The 12,454-nt window shown below is 50.2% G+C and overlaps 1 protein-coding gene across 1 annotated transcript in view; it reads right to left on the bottom strand.

Annotated features, from left to right (window-relative positions):
* Window positions 1-5,699: 5,699 nt before the first annotated feature.
* The window catches only part of LOC144159460 (uncharacterized), a 50,824-nt gene continuing 44,069 nt past the window's right edge, over window positions 5,700-12,454 (bottom strand). The window contains exons 2-3 of the mRNA XM_077690960.1: window positions 8,392-8,763; window positions 5,700-5,933 (exon numbers count right to left, since the gene is read on the bottom strand). Coding sequence (XP_077547086.1) covers window positions 8,410-8,763 — 354 coding nt within the window. The 3' untranslated portion in view covers window positions 5,700-5,933; window positions 8,392-8,409. The remainder of the gene's footprint in view (window positions 5,934-8,391; window positions 8,764-12,454) is intronic.

Raw genomic sequence — 12,454 nt, 5'->3', positions numbered from 1 at the left:
AATTGTTCGAAGTTCTTTAATGATACGAATATTGGAGACAGAACCGGCGCGGCAAGGAAGGGTACGCACAAGGTGCTGACCAAGATATAGGATAACTGCCAACTTGTGTCTTCCCTCCTTGTATTCTTCGCCCTGGTTCTATATGCCGTAGACTAGTACTAACTTGTCCGATTGATAACCCCGATCATTAGGTGAACGCACCTTTTTGGTGCCACGTGCATGCGCCAACCCGGCTTTCCCCCTCCAGATACCTGGACCGCAAGCCCAACGAGCCGGCCAAAGAGCAGAAGCAGAACATCTGCGAAGAGTGCCAGCTCTGCATCGGCCTCGACGACAACGAGCAGCGTGTGGCGAACCACTCCAGCGGCCGCCTGCACAACTCCATTCTCGCCATACGCAAGAAGATCGCCGAGCTCGCCAGCAGCCTGGAGAGCGCCCAGCTGCCCGGCGACTGGTCGAGACTCGAAGCGGCGCAGCAGCAGCAGATGCAGCAGGCGCGCCCCACCACGCGCCTCGACCTGGCATCCACTCGGGCGAGGAGCTACTCCCCGTCGTCTCGGCGCTCGCGAAGCCGCTCCTACAGCTCTGACTACTCCAGCAGCGACTACTCGTCGCGATCCCGGTCCCGTTCGCGCTACCGGTCCCATTCCAGGTCGCGCTCGTCGTCGTATCGACGCCATTCTAGAAGCCGGTCCCGGTACGGGTCTTCGCGTTCCAGAGGCTCTCACCGCTCGTCGAGGTCGAGTTCGAGGAGTCGCTACAGCCGCAGCTACTCGAGGTCGTACAGCCGATCCTACAGTCGTTCGCGCAGCAGATCTTGGTCCCGAAGTGGATCCAGGGGCCGGTCACGAAGCTGGTCGCGCCGTAGCAAGTCAAGGTCCACGAGCCGTTCCACCTCGAGGCACCACCGCCGCCATCGCGAGAACCGCTCATACCGCAGGTCGCGCAGCAGAAGCTGCTCAAGGACGCCTGGACATGGCTCGAAAAACGAGCAGGCTAGGAAGGAGCCATCGCAAGCACCCGGAGACGAGCCGATGGAAGTTGGAAGAACTTACGGGCTTCAAGGCCAGGCGTCAGCTCAAAGCAAAAGCGAAGGAGGAGCGTCGGGCGGAAAGCACGATCCTCAAGGCCCTAGAATGAATGGACAGTCCTCCTCCGAAAGCGTTTTGACTAAACTAAACATGCATTCAACCACGGGTTGTGCACCGGAATGTTCAGCGGGAAGGTTTCCAGGCTCTACCTTTGTACCAACGCCTGCCACGCCAATCTGGACCATCATTGATGATCGCGCATTGCTGGACAATGCTGCCAAGCCAACTGCATCGGCAGCGTCTGAAAGTGTTAGTTCAAATTCCATATTTAACGTGGAGAGCTCATTGCCGCTAAGGAAGAGACGTGCTGTGAAAGGGCCCCCAGGAGTCGAAGGAAAGAGAGCCGCCGTAGCCCCCGAGAAGGACAGAGAGCGGGAGTCGGAAAAGAGGGAGACGTCGATCACGAAGCAGAACGCGCAAGCAAGTGCAGAGAACTCGCCAAACATGCCAGTCGATCGCCTAACTTTGAAGACAGCACAGACTGCCCAGCCAAGGAATGCTGCTTTGAACGCCACAGAGAAGACCAACATAAACTTCGCGTCTCTGAGATTCTTCAACGCTACACGCAGATTCATGAAGGGGAAAGCACAGCAACGAACTGTGGACAGTCTAACCGGGACAAGACCGACTTACGGCGAGTTAAACAGAAAGCCACTCTCAGAAGTTCCTTCGCCCACGATATTGCTGCCCGATACAGACGTACTGCCAGTAGCAGACGCAGACATGACTAAACCAATTTTTGAAGAGCCTACGCTAGCGCCTCCCGAACAGGACGAACTGCCGATAGCAGATGTCGACCTATCCAAAAAAAGTCCTCTAAACAAGAACACTCCAGTCCCTCAGAACATCGCAAGGAAAGCTCCCAAAGGAAGTCCAAACGGGGAGCATTTTAACAGAAAAATTGGCCCTGTTGACCAAGAAGAAAGTCCAAGCTGGAAAGATCCTCACACAAACAGTGGTCCCACTGACAAAAAAGAAAGACCGAGTTGGGAACATTCTCATACTGGAAGTGGCCCCGTTGACCAAAAGGAAAGTCCATGCTGGGAACATTGTCACGCAAACGGCGGTCCCGCCGACAAAGAATTCCCGGTTGACCGAAAGGAAAGTCCACGCCGGGAGCATTGTCACGCGAACATTGGTACCGCCGACAAAGAAGAAAGACCGAGTTGGGAACATTCTCGTAATAGAAGTGGCCCCGTTGACCGAAAGGAAAGTCCACGCCGGGAACATTCTCACGCGAACAGTGGTACCACCGACAAAGAAGAAAGGCCGAGTTGGGAACAATCTCGTACTAGACGTGGCCCCTTTGACCGAAAGGAAAGTCCACGCCGGGAACATTCTCACGCGAACAGTGGTACCGCCGACAAAGAAGAAAGGGAACATTCTCACGCGAACAGTGGTACCGCCGACAAAGAAGAAAGGCCGAGTTGGGAACAATCTCGTACTAGACGTGGCCCCTTTGACCGAAAGGAAAGTCCACGCCGGGAACATTCTCACGCGAACAGTGGTACCGCCGACAAAGAAGAAAGGCCGAGTTGGGAAGAATCTCGTACTAGAAGGTGCACCGTTGACCAAAAGGAAAGTCCACGCCGGGAACATTCTCACGCGAACAGTGGTACCGCCGACAAAGAAGAAAGGCCTAGCTGGGAAGAATCTCGTACTAGAAGGTGCACCGTTGACCAAAAGGAAAGTCCACGCCGGGAACATTCTCACGCGAACAGTGGTACCGCCGACAAAGAATTAAGATCGAGTTGGGAACATTCTCATTCTAGAAGTGGCCCCGCTGACCAAAACGAAAGTCCACGCTGGGAACGTTCTCACGTAAGCACTAGTCCCGCCGTCCACGAGTCGGCCCATTCGTCAGGGAATCAGTCTTCTCAGTCAGCCACGAAGACAAAAACACGCCAACCATTATCGGGCCATTCAACGCAGACCGAGCTCTCCTCGGGCGAATATTCTCAAAGTGATACAAGCGCTAACGGAAGGGCACAAAACCTAAAGAAGAAGCGCGACAAAGCTTCCAAGCGCCCATCCCAAAAGAAAACGAAGGTAGAGGCAGCAAATGGCGCACGCAAGTAAGTGAAAACCTTTTTTTAATGCTAGTAGAGAATTTCGTTGAATTGGGGTTGAATATGCATGATCATACTTTCCTTCGGGACACTATAGGAACGGTGTAGTCTTGAGGCACGGCCCTAATGGATTGGTGAGGTAACGGCGAGACGGGTGGTCCTGTCCCTTTGCCCTTGGGTATACTGTCAGCACGTACCAGGAACGAGTCGTCGTATATTTCGCGCACTTAGCACCAAGCGACACTGCTCTATTACATGCTCTACAGCTAACATGTCTCTAGAAATGGGAAAAAAAAGTGCTGTCCCAAGTCAGAAACAGTGCGAGGCTTCCAAATTTCATAATTTCAAAATGAAAGCTTTCGTAGTTGGACCGATGGGGTCCTGTCAGAAAACTGTCTTTTTCCGAGACCGGTTGGTCGGCCGAAAAGCTCTGATGAGACCTCCGGACACAGGGTGCGCGTGTTAAACCAGGCTTCCATTGCGCCAAAACGGTTACTTGAAAATCGCGATAAAGGAATGGTTCTAGAGAAGACAATACACGCATCGATCATGGAGGAGTACAATAGTATACCTTTATCTCATAAACAAAGCATGGGTACGCATTTAGATCGCTAGTAGGCGCGTTTACTTAGTGCGCGAAAACATGTCACACGGGTTCGTTCGTCCTTTGCGATTCGGGGATTATATTTGAACGTCTGACGATCGATGGGACGCGCTATCAGCGAAGATTTTTTAGGTGCGGAGTACCTTTGGACCGCACAATGTCCGTCCGCGTCCGTGCGCATAGCATTTACAATCGCAAAAAATCACACAGGCACCGGCAGGATTCGAGCATGTGTCCGGTAGACAAGACAGAATTAGTGTCAGTGGTCGTAGCCATTGGGCTACGACCGTGAGTTAGTACACGAGAGTCAAACGGCTTACTCCCTCGCCTGTAGCGGTGCGAATTACCTTAGGACCTCCCAATGTCTGTCCACGTCCATACGTGCACACACTACCATCAAGCGAAAATCAAGCGAAATTCGATTTGAGCCGTGAGTTGCAGTTTCATTTAGGAAATAATCGAGGTGCAACTCACGGCTCAAATCGAATGACGGTCGAGGCACAAATGGGATGTCATTTCGAGTCCCCGTACTCAGCACCCTCGCCATCATCCACGGAATGGAGGTGCTGCCATTTTGGCGCACTTTTAGCACAGTTTTGATGTTACAAAGCTTTCTCGCGTCTCTCAAATTTATTTAGGGAGGGATGGTAAATTGATATCTCGTAAATCGTAACACCAGAGCGGGATATTCTATAATTTAACGCAGCTGAAGCGCAAACGCCGTGTACAGAACGTGAATATGGTGGTTGGTGGTTCTGGTTTCATTAACTACAACTGTTTTATTTTTTGCGCTCATTTTCAGATGGACGCAATGCCCTAAAGAAGTCAACCAAGTTTTAACAGCGTTTTCCCTGTTTTGTATCAACGTACTGCTCGCGCCATGCAGTCATATGAAAGCATGCTTTGGCCAAGATTTTCAGAAACATAAAACAAATATATAAAGCCAAAGAAGCTATACCTTTCGCTTGCCTTAGCCTTGGATAACGTAAACGAAATATTCGGCAGAGGGCGCGCAAGACAATTCGATGCCTTCAAATGCGTGAAGTCATTGTATTGTCAACACGACCGATTGTACGGTGCGCAGGTCATCAAGACACGAGTCCAAGTGTCCTTCCCAGGATGAAAGCGAGTCATCGACTGACTCTGACTCCGCGTCTGAGAAACGAGCACGGAGGAACAGATCTAAGCGACCAAGCAGAATCCGAGTCTCAAAAAAGGTCACTACCAAAAAGCGCAGCAGCTACACGGCCAAGGCTAGCAAGAAAGGCGTCGACAAGAAACGAAGAAAAGTAGCGCTCAATAGCAAGGCTTCTTCAAAGTCGAACACCCGTAGGGAAGACTCGAGCGACACATATTCCTCGGACGACGATTCGTCAGATCGCAAGCCAAAGCACAAAGCGAAGTCCGTGAGAAGGACGAAGAAGGCCAAGAAGTTCCGGTGACGAGTGCGGTATTTGTGGTATCCCCGAATTTTTTTTTCAGGCTTGGAAGAGCGTAAAAACGTGACTATGATTGAGCAAGTGACGTCTGAGTTGAGTTGTTGAGTTCTCGGTGCAAAATGTTTATTGCTGTAAACACAAAAAGGGTTACACAGGGACTTGCATTGTTTCCAGGCTTTTGTAAACTATGTAAAACACATCCGCGCATCTGCACGTGTAACCAGAGTCAAGTGCGGCTACACTTTCACGTTTAACAAAGCCCGTTTTCTGGAAGCTCAAAACCCAACCCTACGAAATGGAAGGAGCCTGTGAGCTTCCCTACGTGACCTTTTGACAACCAAGGAAACAGCAATTAAGTTGCACAACTGGTGTTGAGCCCAGGTTTTATCTTCGTGAAATTGTCAGCAACTTGGAGGTTTGTGAAGCATTTGCGGCAGTGAAGCCTCATCGTGGCATGTGTTCTTACTTGGCAACTACTGAACGGCCCGGACTGACCGCCTTCAGACGACCCAGCCTCGTGTACAGTTTGTACTTTCTCGACAGTAAACCAAGAACGTCTCGTTGAACCTCTTGTGATGAGCAGCGCTAGTGACGTGAGTTGCCGTGTTTACTGAAATGGCGTGGCTACAACTCTGTTGGGGCGTGCTGGGGCAGGGTGAAGATAAGTGAATATGTACAAAAGAGGGTCCTTTTTCAGTCTTCGGAAAGGATCCACCGCTCACTGCCGATGCTGCAAAATAAAATGAAAGGAGATTGAGAACATCGCATGTTCAGTGTTCGCTTGGCGACATACGAAGAACATGTCACAAAGTCATTGCTATGTTATTCGGCTCGAAGGTGACGGCGCAGCTGCCCAAAAACACGCCAAATAAAAGGACATCATCAACATCTTAGTATATCTCTATTAATACCCCTGACGATTACGAAGCTGCACAAACAGGCATAACGGTTGTACATAGACATCGGATACATCGTACGCAACATTTGGCCGAGGGCCAACGTTCGCGCCTTGCGACATTGTTTCCAAGATAACGAGGCACTTCCCGTGCGATGCCGAACTATAGGCGGTATTCAATGAAAAGTTTAGCGGGCGATTTCTCCGCCTGGCCACACTGAAAACCGCCATGTCGGTGGCCACCGTGCCAGCGCATGCGCTTTGCGCCCGCATCTCGAATAAAAAAAAAACACCAGCGTACATAGTCTGCTGCGTTTCAGCCCGATTATCGGTAGTGGCGTCAACAGATATAATATTAATCGCACTCACATTAAGTGGTGGCGCTCTACCTACCCTCGAGCACTTCGAATCCACGGAGGATGAAGCCGCGGCTGCGAACGGCGCGTATAAGCAGCGTAAGTCCAACGCTGCAGTTGGCTGCCGCCACAGATGTCGACGCTAGTGCACCCGCACCGCCTCCACGACTTTGTCTGGTATCTGCCCTCTAATACGTGGTTGAGTACAAAAACCGAATAATTTCTTTGGAGAAATGGTTCACACGTACACAGATTTAGCCCTGGATTTCTCGTGCGCTAAGTGTTTCACACTCAGCAAAACAACTCACGTCTGACGTTAAAGCGCGGCGACTGGCAATCAGCTGATCTGCGGCGGCTACTTCACACGCGTCTGGCGATAGGTAGATCGTACTGTGCTGCAATCAACAGCACTTGGCGTCGAGGTATTACTTTGCGTTCAGTGGGCAAGAGTTTGGAAAGGATGCAGTTCCTGCTGTTAAACGGGCCACTGCGCTCACGTTCAAACCTTTGTGCCACGACCGACTCGCACTCGTACGTAGGTGTGCGCGGAGGCTGGGGTTGAATTCCAGATAAGGTTGTCACACTCATGAGCGGAATAATGACTTTTCGCGTAAGCAGCGCTGTCGCGGTACAACGGACTATCGAATCACTGGCACACGCCTTGCACGGAAACACAAGGTCACGTCGCGGCCCGCGGCCTGCCTGGCCGCCACGAAGGCATGGAGAAGAAGAAGGGTGCCTGATTTGCGGGCCGTGCGCACAACGTCGCCTTGGCAACAGACTCTTCGACACAGATATGGCGGCGCACTCGCATGGTTGCCTGCATGCATGCCAGGCCATTGAATACCGGCTATATTTGAACGTAGTCTGCACACCTAAACCGATCTAGAAGATATTAACCCACCCGTATTTACAAAACATGCGTAGAACTGATCTTAAGGAGTATTTTTGCAGTTAAAGAAATGCCGGAAATAGCAGAATTGTTTGGGCTCGAATCCGGAACGTAAACGTCAGAAGCCGCGACGCTACCGGTTGCGTATTTTTAAACGCTTCGCTGTGCAGTGCCCCACGTGACGTGTATTTGTGCGATACAGAACGTTAATTAAACGAGGTCGCACGCTGCGCCTCTAGCCTAAAGCGACCTACCAAATCACCATCTATAACAAAACACGCAGTAATAAACCCGCTGAGCCTGGTTTGAACTCAGGCCGTCAGTACAAGTACCAAGCACCCTACCTTGAGGCCAATGAGTCCCAAAAGCGGGATTTCTTTAGTAGCAGCTCAATAGAATAGCACGCGCAGTGACATCACACATGTTACGAGGGGCGCTGTACAGCGAAGTGTTTGGAAACGCCTACCGGCTGGGCCAGAGGCCGAACAGCAATCAAGTTTAGCAGTTGATCCGAAAACTGCGGCAAAGTTCAAAGCTAACCACTAGACGGCGCTAGATGTGACTGGAAGTACCCGGAAAGTGACCGGCCTCTATAGTGACTTGGAAACGAAATGTCGCTACGTGACCTTGCCATAGAGAACGAAGGTAATTGTGCCGAGAGAGTTAAGATGGATGACCCGCCGCGGTGGTTCAGTGGCTAAGGCGTTACGCTGCACAGCAAGAGGTCGCTGCACGCGGCGGCCGCTTTTCTGACGGAGGCGAAAAGCAAAAAACTCCCGTGTGTACGAGGTTTCGGCGCAAGTTAAAGATCCCCAGGTGGTCAACATTAATCCGGAGCCCTCCACTACGGCGCGCCTCATCACCTGCGTTGCGTCGGCGCGTTAAACCCTACAATCGATTAATAAATCAATCAATCGTTAAGATGGATGGGAACAACACAGTCATCACGTATACATCCGCATTATGTGTCGTCACTAATTCCTCCAGAAGGAGTTTTACTCATGCTACAATGTCTTTCTTAACTTATATTTACATAGCCACAAACCTGGATTGCGTCGTCTTGTCACCGTCGCCCAAAACCACCGAAACCTCCATATCCTCCGAAGCCGCCATAGCCTCCGTAGCCACCAAACGAGGGCCATCCGTGCCCGTAGCCGTATCCATAGGAGGGCCAGCCATATCCGTATCCGTGGCCATAGCCACCGTGGCCGTATCCGTGGCCATAGCCACCATGGCCGTATCCGTGGCCGTAGTGCCCATGCCCATGGTGTCCGTGGTGCAGGCCGGCCAGGCCGAGCAGTCCAAGCCCGCCCAGTCCCCCGAGTCCGGCGTGGCCCAACAGGCTCAGAGCCAACAGCTTCTTCGTTTTGAAGGCCACGGCGCTCGCCACTAGTAGCGCGATGAGGCACGCCAGCGTCTGGTATAGCAAAGAAAAAGATAACATAGTCGGAAATGGCTTGACGTAAAAGAAGAAACAGAAGAAAGCTACCGGCCAGCTTCTGCTAGCGCGCCCTCATTTTAAAGAGCAGCTGCATCGTCCATTAACCAGATGCGATCGCAGAAATCGCGAGTGGTTTTGTAAGCCAGCGAAGCTACAAGTGACTCTGTGGCCTAATTCTGTCCCTTTATAAATCGATTCTCTTCTTACCGCTTCGCTCAAACCAAAGGCGCAGTGAATAATGTCCGACAAGCGATAGCAGACATTTCATGAAGTCCATCCCGCTCGTAACATATCAAGACATAACGCAATATTACCGGTCCGACAGACTACACTTTGCTCCCCCTCGCTCTGCACTCTCCAAGGAAGAAGAATCGCTACTTGGCAGACTACAGACTAACACCTTCCCTCACCCAGTTCGCCTTCATCGTATGTTTCCAAGTCACTACTCTGCTGAATGCCAGTTTCGTTCACAACCCGGTATTATACCTCATATAATAATACAGCGTGAGCACAATCTCAAAGTTTCTCAGCTCCAATCCTCTCGTACCACCCTTGATTTGTGAGAACCTGGTGACCAGCGGCCATCTGGACATCCAGCAACTCAGCAACTCCTGGCATCCAAAGTTACGGCCTTCTGCTCACCTCATGGGTTCTTGGACTACGGAACCCCTCCCACTTCAGCGGCTCAAATAGACGTTTCTCTTCATGATTAAATTCTGACTGCTTTCTCTCTCTCTCTCTCTCTCTCTCTCTCTCTCTCTCTCTCTCTCTCTCTCTCTCTCTCTCTCTCTCTCTCTCTCTCTCTCTCTCTCTCTCTCTCTCTCTCTCTCTCTCTCTCTCTCATTTACGTCCACCCGCCCCTGTCCTGCGCTGCCCGAATCCATTCGTTGTCTCCGAATTTTCTTATTTCGTCTCTCCATCGAGTCAATGGCCTTCCCCTTTTAGTGCCGTCTCTCGGCATCCATTCTGTTGCACTCGTGGCCCACCTGTTGTAGGTTCGTCGTACTACATGGTCAACCCAAGTCCATTTCTTTTTCTTAATTTGAACTATAATATCTTCTATTCGAGTTTGCTGTCTAATCCAGGTTGCTCGTGTTCTGTGCCTAAGCATTATTCCTATCATTATTCGCTCTATGACACGTTGGGCGGACCCAAGTATGCTTTTTAGTTTCGCTAAACCTCAGTCACTCCAAACAACTCAGCCCGCTGTTTTCAAATCTGTCTGCTGTCGTGACATGACCGAATACTCCCGAGTTGATGATCGGGATTACCCCGCTGCTTATGCCGTTAATGAAGAGGGGGTGTCTTCCAGGCGAGAGAGACAGGGTGGGCTCTTTAATGCGTGTTAGTGACAAGGCTTGCACGACTACAATGATGAGTTGTGAATGACGGACATTACGGGTGCAGCAGCGAGAAGGCAAACAAGAAGCGTTAAAAACGAGATAGAAGGAAATGCTGCCAGCAATGTTCGGAAAAAAAAATAAATTTGGAAAGGGAATCGTTAATGTAAACTCTGAATCAAAATACAAAAAAATGGGTTGGTGTTCATTAATGTAATGTTAATGTAAAATCTGAATCAAAATACAAAAACATGGGTTGGTGTTCATTACAAAAAAGAAAATAACACCAACCCAAGAAAAAGAAAGAGTACATGTCTTGAGACACTTGCACTGCTTACGACCTAAAACGATTTTTCTAGTTCAGAATGTCGTAGTAACCGGGGCAGAACTTCTGTTCCCAAGGTGCTATCAGCACTATTGGCACAGGGCCCGATAAAACGACCAAGTTCGAGCCTGCCTTTATGGCATACACGAGACAGGGAGCTGGCTGCAGTTTTTCGCGCAGCGGCGAATCGAGGGCAGACGCACAAGTCTCAAGCACGGCGCAAGTCATGCAAGGCGGTGAGTAGTTCCAACCTAATTTAAACTTAAAACTTGGACTAAACGCTACGGTCAGGCAGGCGCAGTCGGTACAGTGCTACTTCACACCGCTTGTTGAGACCGCGTGGAAAGTGGAGGTCACAGAGCGGATCAATGGCCTGCAGAGGTGGATACCTGCGCTGAGGGTCCTGTCACTCCAACATTTGTGCAGTTTATCCACTTGCGAGGATAAGGGCGTCACTGTCTTCTCGGGAGAAAAAAGCTGGGCCTTGTTGCACAGTAAGTGGCCTGCGCTGGAGGCGAAGTTAAAAATGCGGAGCAGTATCGAAAGTCCTATTCAGGCACGATTTAGCTTTTGACGTTATCTATGTTGAACACATATCTCTCCCTATCAAAACGCGCTCCACCGGGCTTTTATTTTAATGTTTTTTCGCACTGGGAATTACTTCGGACTATTTGGAGCTTACCAAAATTTTCCTTTCTTCTGTTGAAAGTCGTTGCATCAACCAATTTTCCGAACAAACCACCCAAGCGAGTGCTAAGGGGTGATGAGTGAATGAGCGAGAAGAGATGTCTGGATGATGTGCTGCGCATTTATCGGACATTTCTCAGCGATACAGAGGGACGGGCAGGATAAATTGACGGCCATTTCCACCTTCAGCGGCGGTATGATGTTCACGATGACTACTTCGTAAACCTTGATCGTAGCGAAATCTTCAGACGATCTGGACAATTCCTGTGCTTGTCGCGTACCTGAAATTAATTCTTCGCAACCGCGTTACAATCTTTGTCAAGCCGAGCCGTCTTTCTTGCTCTATCGGTTAACGTGTATAGTGGGTGTTATTTTCTTACATTATAATCGCGACAATCGTGGCGCAGCGGATAAGGCGTTGTGCCATTACGCGCGTGAGGTAGCGGGTTCGATACACGGCAACGGAGGCTGTATCTTCGGTGTTGATTAAATATAAAAACGCAACTAGGCCCGAGACTTAAGCTCAAGTAACAAAAATCTACAGCCCTCGCACTATTGTCCGCTACCCCAATATGAACAGTCTTCTGATTTGAGTCTATGTAAATCTTAATCTATCATGCCGGCTGCCAAAGTCCTCCGGAAAACGACGCTCAAGTATTTCCGTGTAATCTAAACGTCAACGTAAATTGCTCCATTTCACTTCACTATAAGTGAGGCGTTTCAATCTTCCCCAAAATCAACACTGTCTGGCCTTTGCTACGTTCCATCGCACACCTCCAGCGCGGGATTTTTAAGGGATCTAGGTAATGCGCCCATCCGTTCCGAGAAACGAAGTCTCTCTCTCTCTCTTTCTACTTTATCCTATCACTCCCCCTCTACTTCCCTTCCCCTGCACTGGTCTGTATGCAGGTGAGCTCCCTGCCGAGCTCAAAATATCCCCAGTGAATTTCCTTTCCTTTTCCTGTCGCAAACCACAACCAACGAAGTCCTGATGAAAGCCCATCCCTCGGGTGGGTATGTTTCATGAAGAAAGGAACAACGACGATCCAATTTTTTTTCTCCACGACAGGTAGTGTGCGGAGACAGCGCAGTGATAGCGCACAGGGTTGTTATATACATAACTGACGTGACTACACAAGAGAGAAATAAGAGCAGTGTTAGAGTCGCATGGTGATTAGTGTACACACGCTACTGTACTCCTATACCTACGTCTGAAATACAGGTGCTTCCATACTGTGCAATACACACTACAATCCATGCTGGGGAGATGGTTGGACAGTGAAGCGAAACGAATGTCAAACACAAAACACGATTG

Source organism: Haemaphysalis longicornis, unplaced genomic scaffold (genome assembly GCF_048455015.1).
Source record: "Haemaphysalis longicornis isolate Haplotype H1 unplaced genomic scaffold, Haemaphysalis longicornis Haplotype H1 scaffold_10, whole genome shotgun sequence".
Classification (NCBI taxonomy): Eukaryota; Metazoa; Arthropoda; class Arachnida; order Ixodida; family Ixodidae; genus Haemaphysalis; species Haemaphysalis longicornis.
This window is presented reverse-complemented; position numbering and strand designations above follow the sequence as displayed.